Source organism: Sinohyriopsis cumingii, chromosome 16, assembly GCF_028554795.1.
Source record: "Sinohyriopsis cumingii isolate HCF-2022 chromosome 16, ASM2855479v2, whole genome shotgun sequence".
Classification (NCBI taxonomy): domain Eukaryota; kingdom Metazoa; phylum Mollusca; class Bivalvia; order Unionida; family Unionidae; genus Sinohyriopsis; species Sinohyriopsis cumingii.
In genome coordinates, this window is record NC_142976.1 from 7112276 (window position 1) to 7134969 (window position 22694).

The 22694-nt window shown below is 36.5% G+C and overlaps 1 protein-coding gene across 4 annotated transcripts in view; it reads left to right on the forward strand.

The window, feature by feature from the left end:
- The window catches only part of LOC149779890 (uncharacterized), an 83498-nt gene that overhangs the window by 36272 nt on the left and 24532 nt on the right, over nt 1-22694 (forward strand). For 2 of the 4 annotated variants that reach the window (XM_089936575.1, XM_089936577.1), the window contains 8 exons: nt 904-995; nt 2927-2980; nt 4252-4330; nt 6890-6971; nt 15488-15608; nt 17404-17486; nt 19288-19351; nt 20872-21000. In XM_089936575.1, the coding sequence (XP_089792701.1) occupies nt 904-995; nt 2927-2980; nt 4252-4330; nt 6890-6971; nt 15488-15608; nt 17404-17486; nt 19288-19351; nt 20872-21000 (704 nt within the window). The remainder of the gene's footprint in view (nt 1-903; nt 996-2926; nt 2981-4251; nt 4331-6889; nt 6972-15487; nt 15609-17403; nt 17487-19287; nt 19352-20871; nt 21001-22694) is intronic. The other 2 variants (XM_089936576.1, XM_089936578.1) reach the window with 1 other exon arrangement.

Genomic DNA, 22694 nt, shown 5'->3' on the forward strand with positions numbered 1-22694 from the left:
TTTCTGTTATTATAGTCTGTATCATGTTTGTTGGGAATTTCCTTTATTATAGTCTGTATCCTATATGTTCGGAATTTCCTTTATTATAGTCAGTATCCTGTATGTTCGGAATTCCTTTAATATAGTCTGTAACCTGTTTGTTGGGAATTTCTGTTATTATAGTCAGTATCCTGTTTGTTGGGAATTTCCTTTATTATAGTCTGTATCCTGTATGTTGGGAATTTCTGTTATTATAGTCAGTATCCTGTTTGTTGGGAATTTCCTTTAATATAGTATGTATCCTGTTTGTTGGGAATTTCCTTTAATATAGTCTGTATCCTGTTTGTTGGGAATTTCCTTTATTATAGTCTGTATCCTGTATGTAGGTGCAATCTTCAGGAATGATTCTGTCAAGACAAAGTCCTATAAGACTTTTAATTCATATTCTGATAATATGGCAAACACAGATAATGGAAGATGGAGATGTTTTAAAATAATACTGTATTACTACTGCTGTAAATCAGTAATGAATAAACATTTCCAGTGGAGGCCTGTTGATTGAATCGTTTAATTGTGCTTATGTAGGTGATTTGGTTTGGTGCTTCATGGTACAGCAACAGAAGTAGGTTATTTAGTGCCATGGCAGTTGGAGGAAAGTGCCTTGCCTATGGACATACTACAGTTGCTGAGCCATACTGGTCTGTTGGTAGGATTCGAACCAGCACCATTTTGGTTTTGAGTTTGACATGATGACCACTGAGTTACCAAGGCTCTTTTTATGGCTATAGGTGAATAAATACACATTATTTGTAAAATGTACAAAAAGGTTCAAGAGATCAATCTTATTGTATTTATAACTTTTACATGTAATATAAAATAGTATTTGTAAAGATTTGTAATTTTCTTCTAATTTCTATCTTCCAGTTTTTCTGGGTGGGTCATGCAACCCAACAACATGGCGAGCAGATAAAGCAATCCCTTTCTTCAAGGATCATGAAATCACTTTTTACAATCCTGTAAGCTTGACTACACATCTTTTTACAATCCTGTAAGCTAGACTACACATCTTTTTACAATCCTGTAAGCTTGACTACGCATCTTTTTACAATCCTGTAAACTTGACTACACATCTTTTTACAATCCTGTAAGCTGGACTACACATCTTTTTACAATCATGTAAGCTAGAATACACAACACATCTTGTTACAGTTACCTCTAAGTAAGACTACACAATGCAAAGTTTTACAATCCTCTAAGTAAGATTACATATTGCATATTTTTACAATCCTCTAAGTAAGATTACACAATGCATATTTTTACAATCCTCTAAGCAAGACTACACTCAGCATATTTTTACAATCCTGTAAGCAATACTTAACATTGCATACAATCCTCTAAGTAAGATTAAACAATGTATATTTGTACAGTCCTCTAAGCATGACTACACACACAGCATATTTTTACAATCCTTTAAGCAAAACAACACAATGCATAGTTTTACAATTCTGTGAGCAAGACTACACAACACGTCTTTTCACAATCCTGTAAGTTAAAGCACACAACACAACTTTTCACAATCATGTAAGCTAGACTACACAACACATTTTCTTACAATCCTTTAAGCTAGACTACACAATACATGCAGTCAAACTAACAGAAAAAATTACTTAACAGCTTGAAAATAGGCAGTGGCATGTACTGTTCATTGATAATTTTTGTAAGGTTTAGTTCTGGGATCATGGTTATTTTTAGCTAGGTGCATTTTTAGTAAAAGAAATTGATAAATAATTGGAAAATAGTTTAATTATATCAACATTGAACACTACATTTAAAAAAAACATGAATGACTTGTTAAAAATACATTCTTCTCAAAACTGCTTTTATAGAACATAAATTCTATCTTAATTGATACACGATTTGACAGGAAAATTTTGACCTAAAATTGTCAGTATCTGTGTTTCTCCTATGAAGATGTAAGTTGTTTTCACATTAACTTATGTATCATTAGCATCAGACATTTTAAGTGGCTTATTTTCAGGATTGTTCAGTTTAACTTATGTTAATGTGCAAAACATTGTAACATGTTTACAATAGGCCTTATTTTGAGGCTTTTTTTAAGAATTTGTAGGGTATCATTTGTTCAAACAATTTCTATGGACTACTCCTGTATTAATGAATCACTAGAACCAAGGAAGAATGTCTAATGTTTGTAATTTGTGTGTGCACTTTTTAGCTTTAATGGTCATAGACTAGAGTAGCTAATAGTATGACCTGTTGTCCATCATCTGTCTGTTACTCCTAAACTAATTGAAGGATTGCCATGAAATTTACAGACAATTTATACCCAAGATTGACTTTGTTCAACAAAAAAATGAAAATTCTTGGGCTTAGTCCAACATAAAAATGGGAATTCTTGGACTTAGTCTTAAATACAAATGGATGGACACACACAAAATGGTACTACATAAAAAGGAGAATTCTTGGACTTAGTCCTACATAAAAATGGGAATTCTTGGACACACCCAGAATGGTCCTACATAAAAATGGGAATTCATGGACACAAACAAAATGGCCATCACAGTGACCATCTCGAAAACCTTGTTGTTGCTTTTGTTCCTGAACTGTTGGTCATATCAACATGGAGTTTCCTCTGAAGGACTTCATATCACATCTGGTTGGTCCAAAATGAAACCGGTGCTAATTTGTTATCCAGTATTGATACCTTAGTTGTTGTCTTGAGAGTCTTGTTATTGCTACTCTTCCTTAATGGAAAGTGATAGCAACACAGTGTTTTTAGTTACCAAAAACACCTAAATAGTTCCATTGTGGGTGTGCAAAATAGAATTTATGAACGTCCATATTGAACACCAGATCAGCCATGTCAGATTAAATAGGTATGTAAGAAGCTTCAAAGATATGCTAATATTGATAATACTGATTTTCTTAGCAGGTACAAAGCTGGATTCCTGAGCTTATGGAGCTGGAGGCTCAAGCCAAACAGGTGGGATTTGATTGATACCTTTTTTCCTTTTATATATTTGAAATCTTTTATCAGATACATGATTTAAAAGTGTAAAGAGTTAATTTGTCCCAACTGCCAGGAGATATTGATTTAGTTAAAAAAGGGTAGACCCTCACTGTTAAAACCTCAGATCAGAGGAAGGTTTGGATTTTCTATGAATGGACTTTTGCTTCAGTTGAACCCTAGTTATCTTTTGATGACAGCCCATTACTCAACCTCAAATTCAAATGGCTAAATGTCTCAGTAATGTAAATTTACTAAATGCCAAGGAAAAAACATGTTAGCAGTGGTTGATTGCAGAACTTTGTAATTGAAACATATTTTATTTGTACATAAGGCTGAGTATATGAAAAATTACAATTGGTTTTAGAAATTTTGTGAAATATCTTGCAGTTGAAATATCAGTCACTATTATTTCAACAGATAAAAACCTGCAGGAAAAGAAAATATTTTAATGATAACTTCCAGTTAATGTAGCCTCATGTTGCTTAGTGTAAGCCAAACACCATTAAGAGAGACACAAAATAACAAATACCAAGTATGTAAAAATAACATCGTCTGAGAGAAAAATATAGAATATACCTTCAACCGATTTCAATCTATAGTTTACTGTAACGCTTCATCCATTGAATTTAATTGGTTGTGATGACTCAATTAATGATTGTTAATTTCACTAAGAATTGTTTAATTTCAACTGATTACCAGCGCTAAAGTGTGTTATTTTAAGAATTGAGTGAAGCCTTTATTGACAGGTTCAGTTATATGTAAATTTAATGTATGATTTGGATTTGGATTTTTTTAACGTAGCTTAACAATTTTTCAGTCATATCGCTACAATGTCTGCATTGTGATGGTTTATAGTGATGTCTAGCACTGGGGCATCATGTCTCAGACATGTAGCATGATGTCCCACCCAGTCACATTATCCTGACACCAGGCAGCTGTTAGTACCATTTTTATAAGTCTTTCTTATGACTCAGCCGGGTAATGAACCCACAACTTCTTGCATCCGAGGTGGATGCTCTAACCACTAGGTTAGAGTGTCAGCCTCTGATGTAAAGATTTTATAATTGTAATGTCCTGTAATAGCAGGTGTCCTTTACATTGATGTTTTGACTAAGGTTTCATTGTAATAGAAACAGTCTTTGTCACAAAATGAATCTCCACAAACCAGATGAACTGTATGAATATTGAGAGAATTATCATATATGTGTATATATGTGTGTGTATGTGGTTGCTTTTATTTTCAGATGGCAGATGTCCTTTTCTTTGTGATTGATACGGAAACTCGGGCAGTTGCCTCTATGATTGAGACAGCTTACTTGATAGGTAAGTGCTCCTATGCCAAGTTATTACTTTATCTGTAAACCATACTTTCTATAATGCTTGAATTCATCTTTATGTTGTATATATGCCCCTCACTATAAACTCCCTCAGTACAATGCAGCTTGTCTTGTAACACTGATATGAATATGTATTGTTGAATCTCACTGTAAACCCCCTCTGTACACTGCATCCCCAGTGTAAAAATGATATTAACCCTTTGCTTCCCATATAAAAATCTAACACTCTTGCCTGTGCCTCACATATGATGTTCATGATGTCATAGTCTTGCTTCCAAAGAAAAACGCAAAGTGTAAGGCAACATCGACTTAAAAAAAATGCTGTAAATAACCCAGTCACGTCCACCACATTTATTATCATTGCCTGATTTCCGCAAGTTATTATTTATCATCATTTCTTGTTGAAAATACATTCCAACTTGAACTCTGAAACTTAAAACATCAGTATGTAAATACCAATATGTCTTTAATCACCATACATGATGAAAGCATTTTTTAAACTTTTTTTTGTGAAATTTTTTACTGCAGTGCTTGTGTTATATTCTGCTTAATATCAGTCTCAAACCACAAGTAAACCTGTCGACAGGCAGAACAATATTGCGGACATCTCTGTATCTAAGCAGTACCTCTTCATTAGACTGGCTGTATTTGTAACTCATCTGGCACATACATTATGGAAAATATAGAATTCATAAAAAGCTTAATCTAAATATGTGATTCAATATTTAGCGAAAAGAAATAAAACAAAATATTTTGAGCAGTGCAGTGTTGGAGAATTCAGTGTGATATATAAGGTCATGGTTGTTTTCTTTCGTCACTTATTTTGTGAAAATAAAATTAAAATAAAAATAGCCAAGCAAATCATATTAAACAAATAGGCAACACCGTTATAAGTACATACACAAATATTAAAACATAAAATTTCCAATCATTTCACGTGGTTGTAGCAAAATTAAAATATGTGTGGTTATATTAGGAAAAATCTCTGTTTCTAAAATTAGATGCATTCCTATGGCATCATTTGTATTCTTGGCTGTATAGTGATTCATTTGGAAATAGGGATCTAGTTCATTCGATGATGGACTTTAATGCTTCAGTTCAGCGTCGACAGGTAGCTAAAGTATTGACAGCAATGAAACTAAAGTATTGAGCTTACTGTATATTTAGAGTTTGAAAATATTCATACTTATAGGTGTTACTAATTATAGAATTTTCAAGCACAGTTCAATCACCTTCACAAAAACAGTACTTTTGGTAGTTTGTGACTGGTGGATCTTTAATTTCCTTCGGGAAGTCTTTACTTTTTTTCTCATGGTGTCGCTAGCATATATACTATGTCTCAGTAAACTTCATACCAGTTGGATAAATGTAAAAAAGTTGACAAAGTATACATGGAAAATGTTTGCTCTCAGAGGTTTCACAAGCCTTTGGGCAATTCAGATGCTTATTATGCTGTCATTCACTTAATTGGTATCTTCTTTCAATGAAGCCTTTGGACAACTCGGATGCTTATTATGCTGTCATTCACTTAATTGTTATCTTCTTTCAGTGAAGCCTTTGGACAACTCGGATGCTTTTTGTGCTGTCATTCACTTAATTGGCATCTTCTTTCAATGAAGCCTTTGGACAACTCGGATGCTTATTATGCTGTCATTCACTTAATTGGTATCTTCTTTCAGTGAAGCCTTTATACAACTCGGATGCTTATTATGCTGTCATTCACTTAATCGGCATCTTCTTTCAATGAAGCAGTCCCTCATGTAAGATGGATATGGATCCCATTAAATTGGTTTGATTTAGTTCTTTCATGACTACCTGATTTATTTAATTTCTGTTTTTTATGATGAATACCAACTACAGCGTGGTTTTACATCATTAAATTCCCTTTCTTGTGTTTTTGTTTCTTTTTGTAACTACATACCCAAGTTATGTTGCAGTCTTGCTGGTAAAATATTTAAGTATAACATGACCTCACTTATAACAGGTACAGTTTATTTGACTCCCATGAACCACATTATAATAATCAGAGAACAGCATCATTTATTAATGTTAATTGTAATTTAATTTTACTGCTGTACTCAAATACATTCTTTTATTTTATGCTAGACTGAATTACTGGATCTTCCAAGTGAAATAATTGTGTTAATTCACTGGAGTGAAATATGGTTAATATTTTCAATGCCAACATTATAACCAAGTAATCAGAGCTGTTTTTAGGTGCTTGTGTGGTCTGGTGGTAAGTATGGCTAGCCCATATGTTTGAATATAAAATGAAAAGAAAATTTGCTTGCTTGGAGTGAATAACATATATTTCAGCTCTTGGGTGAAAAAAAAAAGTAGTTTTACCCACTTGATGAAATATATCTAATTCTTATTTTAAGCAAATATCATCTCTGCACTGGTGATTCTGGTTTCCACCGCATCAAAGACCTCATATTCTGTTTTTCATTTTTGTGTGAGAGAATGTGGAATAAGTTGTAGAACTTATTGATTAAAGAATAAACTTTGACAGAGCATTCAGTATTAAACTGCCTGTGTATTTCAGCCTGTAAGAGGCAGGTGGTGATGGTTATCCCAGAATATCAGAAGCCCTCAGTGATGATATCTGAAGAAAAAATCTGTGACAGGTAATGAATTGTACACAAAACCTTTTTTCCAATCTACCAATCATTAAGCATGTTTTCAAAATATCAGGGTGTTACTGTGAATGATGGTCAAGTCTAAATCACTAGATAGTTTACATTAGTATAACAATGCATCAATGAAAAGACCAATAACACAGGTTTTTTTGTTGACATGAACGCCTGTTGTCAACAATAGACATAAGTATCACAATTTTATCAGATGTTTACTATTGATTGTTTTACTTCTGTGGGATAGATGGTTGATGCTGATCAACATATTTATTAATTTGATAGTCTTTGTAAGAATACAGGTATCAATTTAAAAATGGGCTGCACTTTACTAACTCTCAGAAGTAATCAATTTTCTTGCATTGCACATGGGTTGATTCACATGAGCTGGGTTGATTCACATGGGTTGGGTTGATTCACAAGGGTTGATATGCAGGAGCTCTAACATTGCTTTCCCTACTAGTAAAGAAATTTAAATACCGCATGACTGTAGACTTTCAGAAAGTTTGTTATTGCTGAGTATGTTATATACAAGGCTTCCTTTACATTTGAAGCTATTTTAAAAGCTTGCATCACATGTTAATAAATTCCATAAGTTCTGCTGGAAGAACTTTATAAAATATGCTTGTGTTTTGCAAAATGTGTATGTTTTATGTTATATTCAATATGCACTTCATACTTTATTTTAATGTTTATAAAAATATTTGCTGCAGTAAGGTTTACATGTTACAATTAGTGTTTTCAGTGTTTCCAAACTCAACCTGCTTGTACGTTCTTGGAAGAGTGCACAAAACTACTTCAGTTAGATATTTGATGGAACTGTACAGCTAATCCTTGTAAGGGGAGATCACTCTAGTCTGACTTGTGCCTCAGCACACAAATGATCTTTGAACATTTTTGTTGCTAAAACAAGCCAAAATGTGTGGCATTTTTAGTTTGAGAGGGCTGTATTAATGTTGTGGTGGATGTACTTTTGTTATATTTGGGTGAGTGTTATTGAAAAAAAACATTTTACTCTGACAGTTGCTTTAACTTATTTTGTACCAGCAATAAGCAAGCATTTATGTATCACTTTGTACTTTTTCTATCGATTCTGCATGCATATATGTATCACTTTGTACTGTTTCTACCTATTCTGCCTGCATATATGTATCACTTTGTACTGTTTCTACCTGCGTATATGTATCACTTTGTACTGTTTCTACCTATTCTGCTTGCATATATGTATCGCTTTGTACAGTTTCCACCAATTGTGCAAGCATATACTGCTTGCATCATTTTGTACAGTTCCACCAAGTCAACAAGCATATATGTATCACTTTTTACAGTTTCCACCCAGTCAGCAAGCATGGTATCACTTTGTACAGTTTCCTCCCAGTCAGCAAGCATATATGTATCACTTTGTACAGTTTCCACCCAGTCAGCAATCATAGTATCACTTTGTACAGTTTCATTCCAGTCATCAAGCATATATGTATCACTTTGTACAGTTTCCACCCAGTTAGCAAGCATATATGTATCACTTTGTACAGTTTCCACCCAGTTAGCAAGCATAGTATGACATACAGTTTCCTCCCAGTCAGCAAGCATATATGTATCACTTTGTACAGTTTCCACTCAGTTAGCAATCATAGTATCATTTTGTACAGTTTCCTCCCAGTCAGTAAGCATATATGTATCACTTTGTACAGTTTCCACCCAGTCAGTAAGCATATATATATATCATCATCATTGGCGACTCGGTCTCGAAAGACCATGCGAATAGCGCCCTTGGGGTGTTGTCTGTCTCTGTTGGCAACGTCTGATGTGGCTGTGCAGGCCTATACGTGAGTGACAGTCCCTACTGCAGTTGGTGCAGACATACTGGGAAGTCTGCGTTACTGTGGTTGCTGTTGCATTCTTCTTTCTCTTACGTTTCTCTGCCACCAACTGGCCTCTCCTCGCATCAGCGACTGATATACCATTGTTTACCATCAGTCTCCAGGTGCCTCGGTCCTCAGCCAGCTCTTCCCAGCCATCGGGTGAAATGCTGCATGCTTTCATGTCCCTCTTGCACACATCTTTGAAACGGAGTGAGGGGCGTCCGACTCTTCTCATGCCAGTGGACAGCTGTCCATATAAGATGTCCTTTGGCAGCCTTCCATCCTCCATGCGTCGGACATGACCCAGCCATCGAAGGCGGCGTTTAATTAGCAGGGAGTACATGCTGGGGGTACTTGCACGCTGCAGGATCTCGCTGTGTGGAACACGGTCTTGCCAGCTGATTTTCAGGATGCGTTTTAGGCACCGTATATGGAAGGAGTTGAGCCGGCATTCTTGCCTCATGTAGGTACTCCACGTCTCACTTCCATATAGAAGGGTGCTGAGAACGCAGGCCTGGTAGACTCGGACCTTGGTGTGCTCTGTCAGCGCGTTGTTTTCCCAAACCCTCTTTGTTAATCAAGCCATGATGGTGTTTGCCTTTCCAAGCCTTCTGTCCAGCTCCATATCAATCGAGAGAGTGTTGCTGATGGTTGACCCTAGGTAGGTAAAGTTGTTGACTGCTTCCAGGGTGACACCGTTGATTTTGATTGAAGGGGCAATGGTGGTATCTTGCACGCTGACATTTGTTTTTTCCAAGCTGATTGTGAGACCAAACTGCATGCAGGCAACAGCAAAACGGTCTCCCAGTCTCTGGAGGGCTTCCTCGGTATGGGCCACAAGAGCTGCGTCATCTGCAAAAAGCATCTCCCTGATGAGCACAGCTCTCACTTTGGTCTTTGAGCGCAGTCGTGCCAGGTTGAACAGCCTCCCATCAGACCTGGTGTGTAGATATATGCCATCCGTGGACATGTCGAAGGCGTAGGACAGGAGCAGGGCGAAGAAGATCCCAAAAAGTGTTGGTGCCAGCACGCAGCCCTGCTTCACACCACTGTTAATTGGGAAGGAAGTTGAGGATGATCCATCATACAGGACTGTTCCCTTCATATCTGCATGGAAAGAGATTATCATGCTGAGGAGTTTTGGGGGGCAACCGATCTTACTCAGAAGTTCAAAAAGGCCCTTCCTGCTGACCAAGTCAAAGGCCTTGGTGAGGTCGATGAACATCATGTAGAGTGGTTGACCTTGCTCTCTGCTCTTCTCTTGGAGTTGTCATAGGGAGAAGATCATGTCTGTTGTCGACCTGCCTGCTCTGAAGCCGCACTGTGATTCCTGGTACACACGATCTGCCAGCAACTGCAGCCTGTTGAGTATGATGCGGGCGTACACTTTACCAACAATACTCAAGAGCGAGATCCCTCTGTAATTATTACAGTCACTGCTGTCGCCCTTGTTTTTGTAAAGGGTCACAATTGTGGCATCACGCATGTCTTGGGGGACTACTCCTTCCTCCCAGCAGCGGCAAAGTAGCTCATGCAGTGGTTTAATCAATGCTGGTTTTCCACGTTTGATAGCTTCGGGTGGGATGCTGTCACTACCTGGTACTTTGTCGTTTGGAAGGCAGTCGATTGCTTTGCTGAGCTCCTCTAAGGTTGTCACTTTGTCGAGCTCTTCCATGGTGGGCAGATTCTTTATGCTGCTGAGGGCTGCATCAGTGACTGACGTTTCTCGGGAGTATAGTTCTGAGTAGTGCTCCACCCATCTGGCCATCTGTTGCCCACGGTCTGTGATCTTCTCTCCCATCAGGGATTTCAGGGGAGCGACCCCTTTCACTGTAGGGCCTAGAGCCTTCTTGATGCCACTGTACATGCCTTGGACATGTCCGGACTCGGCACTGCGCTGGATCCCTTCACACAGTTGTTGCCAGTACTCGTTCGCACACTGTCTAGCAATGCGTTGGGTGTTACTTCGGGCACTTCTGAGAGCAGCAAGCGTCCGTTCATTAGGGCATTTTTTGTAAGCTATGAAGGCTTTTCGTTTCTCCTCGATTTATGGTTCAATCCTTGATAGGTGTGCATTGAACCAGTCCTGGCTGGGTCGTTCCTTCTTGCCAAACGCTGACATAGCTGTACTGTAGATGGTACCCTTCATCGCGTTCCACTTGGCTGTAGCGTCATACTCAGGCAGGTCCTGGAGAGCCTTGTTCAGGGCAGACACATACTCCTCCACCTTGGCAGGGACTGACATCTGTGCAGTGTTTATGCGAGGACGTCCTTTTGGTTTTGAGCGGTGTAGCGCGTGTGGCTGTAGTCGCACTCTGCTGCTCACAAGGGCATGGTCGGAGTCACAGTCTGCACTGTGGTAGGTTCTGGTGGAGAGGACACTGTTAAGGGCAGAGCGCCTGGTGATGACCAAGTCGAGTTGGTGCCAGTGATGAGACCTGGGGTGTTTCCATGACACTTTGTGTTGTGGCTTACACTTGAAGAAGGTGTTTGTGATGCACAGGCCATGGTAGGTGCATAGCTCCAGCAGTCTCTGGCCGTTTTTGTTGGTCTTTCCAGTGCCATGATATCCGAGGCAGGTAGGCCAGGACTCATGGTCCGCACCTACTCTGGCATTAAAGTTGCCGAGGAGGAATAGTGGTTCTTGTTTCTTTTGTCTGGTGTGGAATTACCGTCTGCTTGTCATGCTGAACAACACACTGAGCTCCAGACACCCACTGGAGCAGGCAGACGATGGCGGGTCAACACCTTATTGACCGGGGGCTGCGCGGCTTGAGGCGGGCGATAGTTGGCCAGTGGGACACGATGATCCCTCCCACCGTCAAAGCTGACCCGTGGCGCCCCTTCCCTACGCCAATCGGGTGGGACTTATAACCTGTAAACTGTCAGCTTCCGTGTTGTTTCCTCACTTAGTAGCGAGACTGGAGTGTCCTCTCCAGGGCGCAAGCCTGGGCATGGAGTATGGAGATCCTGGGCTGCCCAGACGTCAGGATCCCCCTCTCGTCCTTGCTGATGGGGTCCAAAGGAATGCTGAGCATGACATTTGGCACCAGTTTGGATGCAGGAGCTGCCGGAAGGAGGTCGTAGTCGACCCCCAGCCGCCTTAGGGGCTCCACTCCTGATTTTCTGTCTGGGTTTACTCCCGTAGTCTTTCCTTCTCCCAAAGATATCCACAAGGCAGTGGAGCCATAATCCAATGGATGGGACTTGGTTGGTTTTGAATCAGAGTTTCCTTCTCCTAGATGAACTGCCTGACAAGGCTAACGAGCTTCATCTGCCCGGGTTTGGGGTCAGAGTTTCCCTTCTCTTAGACTGGTTGCCTGCCAAGGCTAATGAGCCCAGTCTGCCCACCCAGTTATACCGCCGGGTACTCGGTCGCGCCACACAGCAGGCTCTGTTAAAACAGGGGGCACTGCGTGAAGGTGCTGCTGTGGACACAATAGTGTAGGAGAGGCCATATGCAAGTAACCTCCCGCCCCGCAGAGTGAGACAGTGGTCCTGCGGCGATCACTACACCTGGGAAGGAGAGGCTATGAGAGACGCTTCACTTTCCTTTGGCAAGCGGGACGTCAGGCTCAGGCCACGCACCCCCCAATATATATATATATATCACTTTGTACACTTTCCACTCAGTCAGCAAGCATATATATCACTTTGTACAGTTCGACCCAGTCAGCAAGCATATATGTATCACTTTGTACAGTTTCCATTAAGTCAGCAAGCATATATGTATCATTTTATACAGTTTTCACCCAGTCAGCAAGCACATATTTGTCACCCATCTTCATAGCTGTAGGTTAAGGGAGGGAGTGATAAGTGTGGGGAACAATTTAAGATTTGATGTCCATCCCCATGGCAACAGATCAAAGGGATAGGAGTGATAAGTGTGTGGAACAATTTAAGATTTGATGCCCATCCCCATGGCAACAGATGAAAGGGATTGGAGTGATAACTGTATGGAACGGTTTAAGATTTGATGTCCATCCCCATGGCAACAGATCAAATGGATAGGAGTGATAAGTGGGTGAAGCTATTTAGATTTTGCAGTTATGTGTTCCTATAGATTGTAATGATCTTGTGACAATTATTGGGTTGGGTTTTAGCTTTCATGGTCATGTACCAGTGATGGTTTTATTCCTTCATCAGTATAAAGTTCATATCTGTCCAGCATCCTTTACCTGTTCATGCTGGTTCTAACTAGTGGGAGGATTGCCATATAATTTGATAGGCACATTCATCCCAAGGTTTAGTTGGTCTGAAATGAAAATGACCATCTTGGTGGCCAACTTGAAAATCATCATCTAGCAACTCCAGCTGGATGAATCTTTATTCTAACTTGAGCTTTTCACTGCAAGACATATTATGTTGTCTAGTTGGTCCTAAGTGAAAATGGTGCTGATCCAACATTCAACATGGATGTCATGGTGGCCATCTTGGAAATTTAATACTGCTACTTATCCTGAGTGGATGGTCATTTTGACGTAGGCTTTTTCCTCCAAGATCTCATTTATTTTCAGGTTGGACCTAAAATGAAAATGGTGGCAATCTGACATTGAATACATTTTTGGTAGCCATCATGAAAATCTTGCTACCATCACTCCTCATTGAGTTGTCTTGTTGACTTGGTTTCTCACTGAAGATTTCTTATAATACTAATTCGTCATGTATGAAAATAATGCAGCTTATACATCCAATATGGCCACTACAGCAGTCTTTTTGAAGAAAAATTTTTTCCATCCAGATCAATGGTTGTATGTACATTATGTACATTTTTTTTTCTTTCCCTAAATGGTTTCTTATGATGTTTTATTGATTCTGAGTTAAAAATTGTGATCCTTTAATATCCAATATGACACTGCACCATGATGACTATCTATAAAATAGTGTTACTTTTTCATAATGGATGGTTATATTATAATTTTCACTAAAACACATTATGCTGTGTAGTTGACTGTAAATGAAATTGTGCCAGTCTTACCTCAAGTATTGCCACAATGTACAGCCTTCTGAATAAAATTTGTGTTATTACTTCTCTTCAATTTATATATGATATGTAATTGGTCATAAATGAAAATGGTGCAGATCAGACTTCCAAGGTAGCCATCTTGAAAATCTTTTTGTAGCTCCTGAACAAATGGTTTTTGCTAATTGTCATATTGACATGGGATTTTCACTACATTGCTACAGAATTATGTATCTTGTTCGGAATAAAAAATGGTGCTCATTAGACATCCAACATAGCATTGTAGTGGCCATCTAAGATGTCTTGTTGTGATAATAAAAACAAGAGCAGTGAATAGTGTCACTGGCATGAAAATTTTTGCAAAGACGGTCCTTGCAGTATTTAATTGATTCTGAATGAAAATGATGCAGATTGAACCACTAGCTTGAATATATATGCACTTTTGAGTAGACCTTTTGGAAAAAGACTTAAATGACCTTGCGGTCAAGTTAGAGGTTGTTGATAAATTTTTTGTTTTTCATTGTGCTTAGAAACATGTACATTTACATATGACTTTTAATAGACTTGTACATAGTCACATTTCCAATGAATAAGTTGATAGTCAGAACTCTGACATTGACTTTAAGATGAGGGGGGTTGACTATTGTTTTTATCTTTATTGGCTTGTCAACATGAAAACACATGATGTATCAATGGATTTCTATCAAACCTGGTTGTTGCATGTATTAGAAAAATGCATTGAATAATGCGACTTAGTAACTTGTTGATTTTTTTTCTCGAAACAAATATTGATTGTAGATTTGACCAGACTTGGCATGTGGCTTTGTTATTAGTATCAAATTGTTTTACAGTCATCACAAACAATTTGTTAAAGTTTTGGTTAAAGTTTTTTTTAGCTGCATACATTTCCTAAACCCCTCAATAGATTCTCATCATATTTGGCATGAATCATCATCAAGCCAAGATTATTCAGTCAATGACATTCTTGTTTGCTTCTTTGACCTTGGGATCAAGTTCACAGTGATCTGAAATTTGTGTTTAGATTTTGGTTACAGTTTTTTTCATTTTGTTTATATTTCCTGTATAGATTCTTGTCATATTTGGAGGTGATTATTTTGAAGCCAAGATGATTAGTTCTGCAACATGCTTTCTTGCCACTTTGACCTTGAGATAAAGTTTAAGAGTTTCAGAAAATGTATGTTCAGGTATTTGGCTCATGTTTTTATTTCAATTGCTTACATTTTCCCAATCATTTAATGGATTTTTTCATAGCTTGGATTAAGCATTATGAAATTAAGATAATTTATTCTGCAGCATGCTCACCCTCTTTGGGCTTGGAGTCAAAGTTGCAGCTGCCATACATGATCTATATTTAGGTTTTTGTTAAGATTTTGTTAATTTACTTATGTTATTGAATCTTTGTGGTGGAGTTTGTTCATATTTGGGATGATTCATTATGAATATGAATTTTGCAAAATTCTTTGTTAAGCCATTTGACCTTGATGTCAAGGTCACATTTTTTAAAACAATGATTTCATGGAAACTTGAAAGTATTAGTCTTCACATTAGATATACTATGCTGTCTTTGGGGTTGATAGTGGTGGTTGAGTTGAAATGAAAAATAGGACAAGAGGTTGGATATACACTTTTGATTAAATTATTTGCTGATTCATGTTTCATTCTAGCGAGCTGTCTGACCTTGAGAGAGCACGTTTGGTATTGACAGATTTGGCAGAGAGGAATTCAGTTCCAGTCTTTACCTCTCTTGATCCTGCCTTAGAGGGGACAAAAATAATACTTTCAAAGGTAGCAGTAACCTACTTCATTCCACTTCAAATTTACCTATAAAAAGAGTTTTTGCCTAAAATTCCCATACATTTTGAAAAAAAATGATTCTTTATAATTCTTATTGTTGAGACCTTGTACTGGTTTTTGAATTTTTTCCAGTCTTTAATTAAGAGGCATATGTAGACATAAATTTTGAATGTTATGTCAATCATAGATTTTATTACAACTATGTGGTCTTTAAATAACAGAAAAAGTTGGGAAAAAGGTTTTGTAAAATTTAACTATTACTTTATTTCCCTAGAATACATTGTGAAAAATTAAAAAGAATTTACAGTATCGTGAAATAAATCCAAAATAGTCCTAACAGTTTTTTCACAAGTCCAGATGTCTAAAGTTCCAACTTAATTACTGTGGTATTGCAAAAAAGTTCCCATATTGAACATGTTAATGTGCATGTGGTCTTCTTTGCACTAACAGTGAAAAAATTTCACTCTTTAACACATTAACCCCTGGAGCTTTTTGTCATTTTCACCTGAAAATCGAGTAGGAAACACATTTTGAAAGCTATTTCTGAATAGACTCGAAAACACCAAATCCCCAGTCATCTTTCAATAACATGCTGCCTAGTTGTGTTAGAAACATTGTTTTTCATTGGCTATTTGACTCGCACATGAGCAGAAGGATAAAAGTTCTTTTTTTTTTTTTTGCTAAATGGAACCATTATTTTTGTATGGAGACTTCTCTTTATTCCAAATGGCCATCTTATCCTACTTTTTGCAAAGGCTCATCTGTCTCTTTGCAGTTCATACCAGTTTGCCTTAAATCTGAGACCAAAAAGTCTAAAATTCAGACACAAAATCGGATTCCGACCACGGACCAGTTTTGGGTAGAAAAAAATCGGGTCTCAATTATGAGGTTTTTCCCTCTTTATTTTGTAGTGCAACTAGAAATTTCAGATTATTTGGTATCATTGTAGAGCTACATCTGACTACCTTTCTATAATACCACCCACTTTAGTGTGCATGACCATGACGCTACAGAGCTCAGCAGTAGGCTACTACCTTCTGCCCCATTAAGTCACCGCTAGGGGTTAATGTGTTAAAAACAATAAAATTGTTCTAATAACCATGATTGATGTGATGATGTCATCACTGTTTACCTTAGTTGTATCTGTTCAGTCATCATTTTGATCTAAATGAAATAAGAAAAAAATTTGCTGACAGATATGTGACAACTATATTGTTTCATTTATGGCAATTGCAGTAACTGTTATATTTCTATTGTAAACTCAGTGCTGTTTTGAATTGTCGGCATTTTCTATTTTTTAAAAGTACACTTGTAATAAAACAAGTTTGAAAGCAGTAGTTCTTCTGTTTAATAGTACTGAAAATGGAAATCCCATCTTAGTTAAAATATATTTCATATACACAAAAATGAAAGGAAGCAATGAAAAGAAGTGAAAAAGGAAAAAGAAGAATGTATTTCTGAGACTCTAGATGAAAAATGATGAGATGATTGCTGTAATGCAAATGTAAATGGAATACAAATGAAATGCAAATCTAAATGGAATACATATAGAACACAAATGAAATGCAGATGTGAATGGAATGCAAATAGGACATAAATACGAATTAAATGCAAATGGAACAAAACTGAAATATAGATTCTGTAACATTACCTGCTTCAGGGTCTGTAACACGTTATTCACTAAAAAGCATACCCACAAAAATCAAGAAAAATAAAATGAATTTTATTAGTTTAGCTTTGTTACAAGTTTTACAGTTTGAGATTTTTTTGTTTTGTTTCTTGACAGGGTATACGGGTACAAGATTTGACATTGAAGGATGGAGCACAACCTGTTAGATATGGCTTCCTAAAACTGGGGGAGGCATTATTGTAAGTGAACAGAAATGTAATTAAAAAATTATAAACTGGAGGATGCATTACTGTCAGTGGACAGAGATATCATTAAAATATTCTGAAGGCATTATTGTCAGTGGACAGAGATATCATTAAAATATTCTGAAGGCATTACTGTCAGTGGACAGAGATATCATTAAAATATTCTGAATGCATTACTGTCAGTGGATAGAGATATCATTAAAATATTCTGAAGGCATTATTGTCAGTGAACAGATTTTAAAATGTTCTAAAACTGGAAAATCATTATTGTAAGTAAACAGTAATACCATTAAAATTCTAAAACAGGGGGAGGCATTATTGTAAGTGAACAGAGATATCATTAAAAAAAATATAAAGATGGGGAGGCAAAATTATAAATGAACAGATGCACAGGATGGATCGCAGCATTCATTTGTTTATGAAATTACATAAAGTGTGAAGAAAAAGCCCTACTGTTTATACTCGCTTATGAGTCAAGTCCATTTTCAAACTGAATGAACCCAGCTCTCACTGCATAATGTGCCAGTAGATCAGGATCTGTACAGTTTGTATGGAGTAATCAGTAGAACAGACAGCATAAATACAGATCTGCTGTTTCATTATTTGATGACAGATATGGGTCTATACTGTTTGTATGGAGTAATCAGTAATACTGTTCACTTACAGTAATATATATATATTATATTGGTGATGATTTCGTCTATATTATGGATTAAAGTGAACAGGATACAGTAGTCTTATATGGAACATACATTTGGAAGAGAACAACATATACCTATAAATATGATTTTGTTGTACAGTGCACATAGAACAATTGGATAATAATAATAATAATAAAAAATATTAATAATAATAATAATTTTAATTATAATATTTGATGCGTGGTATTGGTTCAAAAACCAAATTTAAAAGCTGACCCTGTTTACAGCAGTCATCTGTGTACAATGGCCAGATGTGCCTTTTCACAAACAGAGGTTTGACTGTATTATCCAACTTGTGTCATTATCCAATAAATTATGTTGGTTCAGCTTTTAAGGGGAGATAGAATCCTTACAAGCTTGGGGAAAGACCACAAAGAAAATATGACAGCAGTGACTTTTGATTGTTACTTAGATCCAGTAATAAAGTTATGATTTATGGTGCAAACCTAGATCCAGCAATAAAGTTATGATTTTCTGTGCAAACCTTGATCCAGTAATAAAGTTATGATTTAGTCTGCTAACCTTGATCCAGTAATAAAGTTATGGTTTAATGTGCTAACCTAGATCCAGTAATAAAGTTATGGTTAACCTTGATCCAGTAATAAATCTTATTTATTTTGTTACCCTTGATCCAGTATTAAAGTTATTACCGTGCTAACCTTGATCCAGTAATTGTTGTTATAGGGTTTAACGCCATTTTTCAGCACACGATAGGCTATACATGGCGGCCAGTATTAATGGTGGAGGAAGAACCCGGGAAAACCCCAGAAAGAACCACCGACCCACGAGAAGCTACTGGCAAGCTTTCTCACATACCCACATTTGCCGAATCCGAGACTCGAACCCATGCAGACAGAGGTGAGATGGCAGTGATCCGTAACAGAGAGCGCTTTAGACCACCCTCCAGTAATAAAGCTATGATTTTACTGTGCTAAGCTTGACATGCTAATAAGTATATGATTTCCTGTGCTAACCTTGATTTATAAATAAAACTAATCCAGTGTTAAGTCTATGTTTTACTGTGCTAAACTTGATCCAGTAACAAAGCTATGATTTACTCTATGTACATCTGAAGTATGTATTTACATTTTCAGACAACTCAGGGAAGCATTTAACTCAGTTGACAGTACAAAGAGGGACAAATTAAGTGCAAAAGATGTAAGTCTTCTTCTCTTTTTCCCCATCAGTTATACCTGTTTTGAGAGACTTCCCATTGCCTCCACTCCAAAGAAAAACAGTGGCGAAAGACAAGTTTCTCATGAGCAGTCTTATTATTTTGGTAAAATATACCTTGACATTACTGTCATCTTACTTGGCGATGTTTTAAAGAAATGCCTTACCCTGGAAAAAGGTTTAAAATTAAGAAATAGGGAGGGATAGAATTAAAATTTTAATAACCTATCTGTACTTATTTAATCTGCTAGCCATATAGAGTTTCTTTCCTTATTAGTTGCCAAGCCAAAAATATAGGGAAGTTTCACAGCATGATATAGTTGCACAATTCAGAGTAACTTATGATTTTCTTATATTATAATCACAGCACCTGCATTAAATGGCTTGGATGTGCTCTAAATTACAATCATCTATTAAAATTTTAATTGTGGTGAAAATTGTTTGAAATTGTTTTACTGTCTGGCTAAATGTTTGGACTGTCATCATTAAGCAACATGAAAGATTTTGTATGTGATCTGAGGTAGTGTAGGAGATGTTTAATTCAAGAGAAATCCAGACTTTATCTTTATGTTTTTCCCCTTGTTATTTACAGTGGCATCAAGAAAAATTTCCTAATGTATGTACATCAAGATGATTCTATGCAGAAACACATTTGTGCTTAGCAAATTAAAATGAAATTTAGGCCTACAATTTGCTTAAACAATTTCACATCGCCTTCTTGCTCTGTATTTATGCATTATTGGGACTCTGTGTTCTGATTTTGTAAGAAATTGGTCCAATTTTGTGTTAATTAAGTAATATCAGGGGTGGAATTGTCACCACCTTATGTGATTGAAATCTCTGATTTTGTTCAGTATAGATTCTTTGTGGAGTTTCTGTTATAATTTTTGAGTTTTACTGAATTTTCAAGTTTTGGGGGAGAGGACTTAAATCAAAATCTTGATTAAGGCCATCTTGTGTTAATAGTTAATAGACCATTGGGCCTCCCAAAAAATGTTAACTAATTTGCCATCATGACCTGGAGGAAAACATTGTGTGAAATATTTTAGCAGGTAAATAAAAACATGATTCAGATTAATATGATTTTTATTGATTTCGTTTTGTATTTGAAGTAAAGCAATTTTGATGTTGTATCAAAGTAATAGTAAATAAATTGGGCCCTTTACGGCACCTGGAATTGGAGTAAAAGCTTGTGATTGTTTTAAAGTCACTTGTCCTGGGTCTGTGTCTCAAAAAAGTTTCTGAGAAGACTCAGCTGTGCCATACTAATCTTTTCTACTGATTTTGTTTCTTTATGAAAAATGATAAAATATATACATGTTGTTGACTGGAAATTTACTTGAATAACAGGTGGCTTCAGAGGTAAGAGAGGGTACATTTTCATTGGTATGTTCTTGACTCGAGCTGTTACTGAAAACTGTTTAGTGCTACCTGACATGTTAATGTCTTTGGTCAAGGTTACAGAAGTCGTTCACTCACTTTCCAATGTTTTTTCATTCAATTAGATTTGTCTGGCCTATAAGTGCTGTACTGGTGAGGATCTGGACATCGAATGGTTAAAGCGCAAACAGAAACTAACTGATGATTATTTGTTTGAAGAATTTTGCTGCATAGTAACAGAAAACAGAGAAAATGTAAGTTTTTATGTCCTTTCCATTTATTTTCAGTAAAATGATTGTAATTTATTACAAATTTTCAAGTGAGATGCATTCATCACCTCATGAATGTTCAAAAGTAATCTTAAGTCCCATCTGTCAGTATCTTTTTCTTTGTGTAATTTTTAGAGTACAAGGTGAGCTTACAGATATGGTCTTGTATCCATCATCTATCAGCTATTGCTTGTTGCCACTGTGAAGCCATATTTCTGATCTAATTTTGATAGACTTGGAATTTGAACTAATATCATCAAGAGTTAAATAATGAACAAAATACAGACATATCAGTGAAATAATTTACATCCAGTAGGATGAGTGTGTTACTATTCTGGAGACCGTAATTTTGATTTGATTTTTATAAACATGGAACATCTTTTTTCCTCAAGGTCTTGGCCAGGATTGTAAAAGATGTATATGATGATCTTGCTTCTGATTGGTTGATTTTTTTTACCACTCTGGAGGCCATATTCTTATGACATTTTGATAAAACATGGAATATAAACTTATCAAGATGTCAGATGATTTTGATATTGAGTGAGATCGACCTATATTAATGAGGTGATCTTGCATTCTGATTGGCTGAGTTTGTCAGCAATCTAGCACACACAATTTCTGATAAGAACTTACTTAATAATCTTAAAGATGTTGGTTGAGTTTGATTATGAGCAAGATCTATGAGTTAATCTTGTATTTAATTGGACAATTTTGACATGAGCAAGATCTAAGCTCATCTGTGAGTTAATCTTGTACTTAATTGGACAATTTTGATATGAGCAAGATCTAAGCTCATCTGTGAGTTAATCTTGTACTTAATTGGACAATTTTGATATGACCAAGATCTAAGCTCATCTTTGAGTTAATCTCGTATTTAATTGGACAATTTTGATATGAGCAAGATCTGAGCTCATCTATGAGTTAATCTTGTACTTAATTGGATAATTTTGATATGAGCAAGATCTAAGCTCATCTGTTCTAAGCTCATCTGTGAGTTAATCTTGTATCCGATTGGATGAGTTTGATTATGGGCAAGATGTAAGTTCATTTATGAATTAATCTTGCATCTGATTGGATGAGGTTGTTACCCCTCTAAAGATTGTACTTTTTAATCAGATATTGTCAGACCTAGTAAATAAACTTATTGATCATGGCCTTTGACAGATTATGTAATAAGCGAGATCAGAGCTTATTACCCCTCTTATGATGATTGATTTTGATAGAATGTTAAATACATAATTAAGGTCTTGGATGAGTTCAGTTGTAAGCAAGATCTTTGTAAATCAGTTATAACTTTATCTTTGGAAATATATTTTATCAGACTGTTATAAATCAACATCACATAAAAGTTAGGCAGATTACATAGCATTGTTTTCTTTGTTCTTAAATTTTGCATTAGCCTGCCTAGTAAAATTGTCAAATGCTCGATTATGCAAAATTTGAGCATCTTATAAGTTGTTTATTTGGTATGTTTCAGTCAAGTGGATAGTATGTCCAATTTAGAATTCTGCTGTAGCAATGAGACTAATGAGAATAATTCACAACAAAAGTATTTAAAGGAGGTAGACCAATGCTGGAACTGAATTGGATCACGCCTTCAGACCACACCTACTGCATTAATGAGTAAATGATCTACATTGTAAACTGTTTAATTTCATTTGTTTTGTTATATAAGAAAA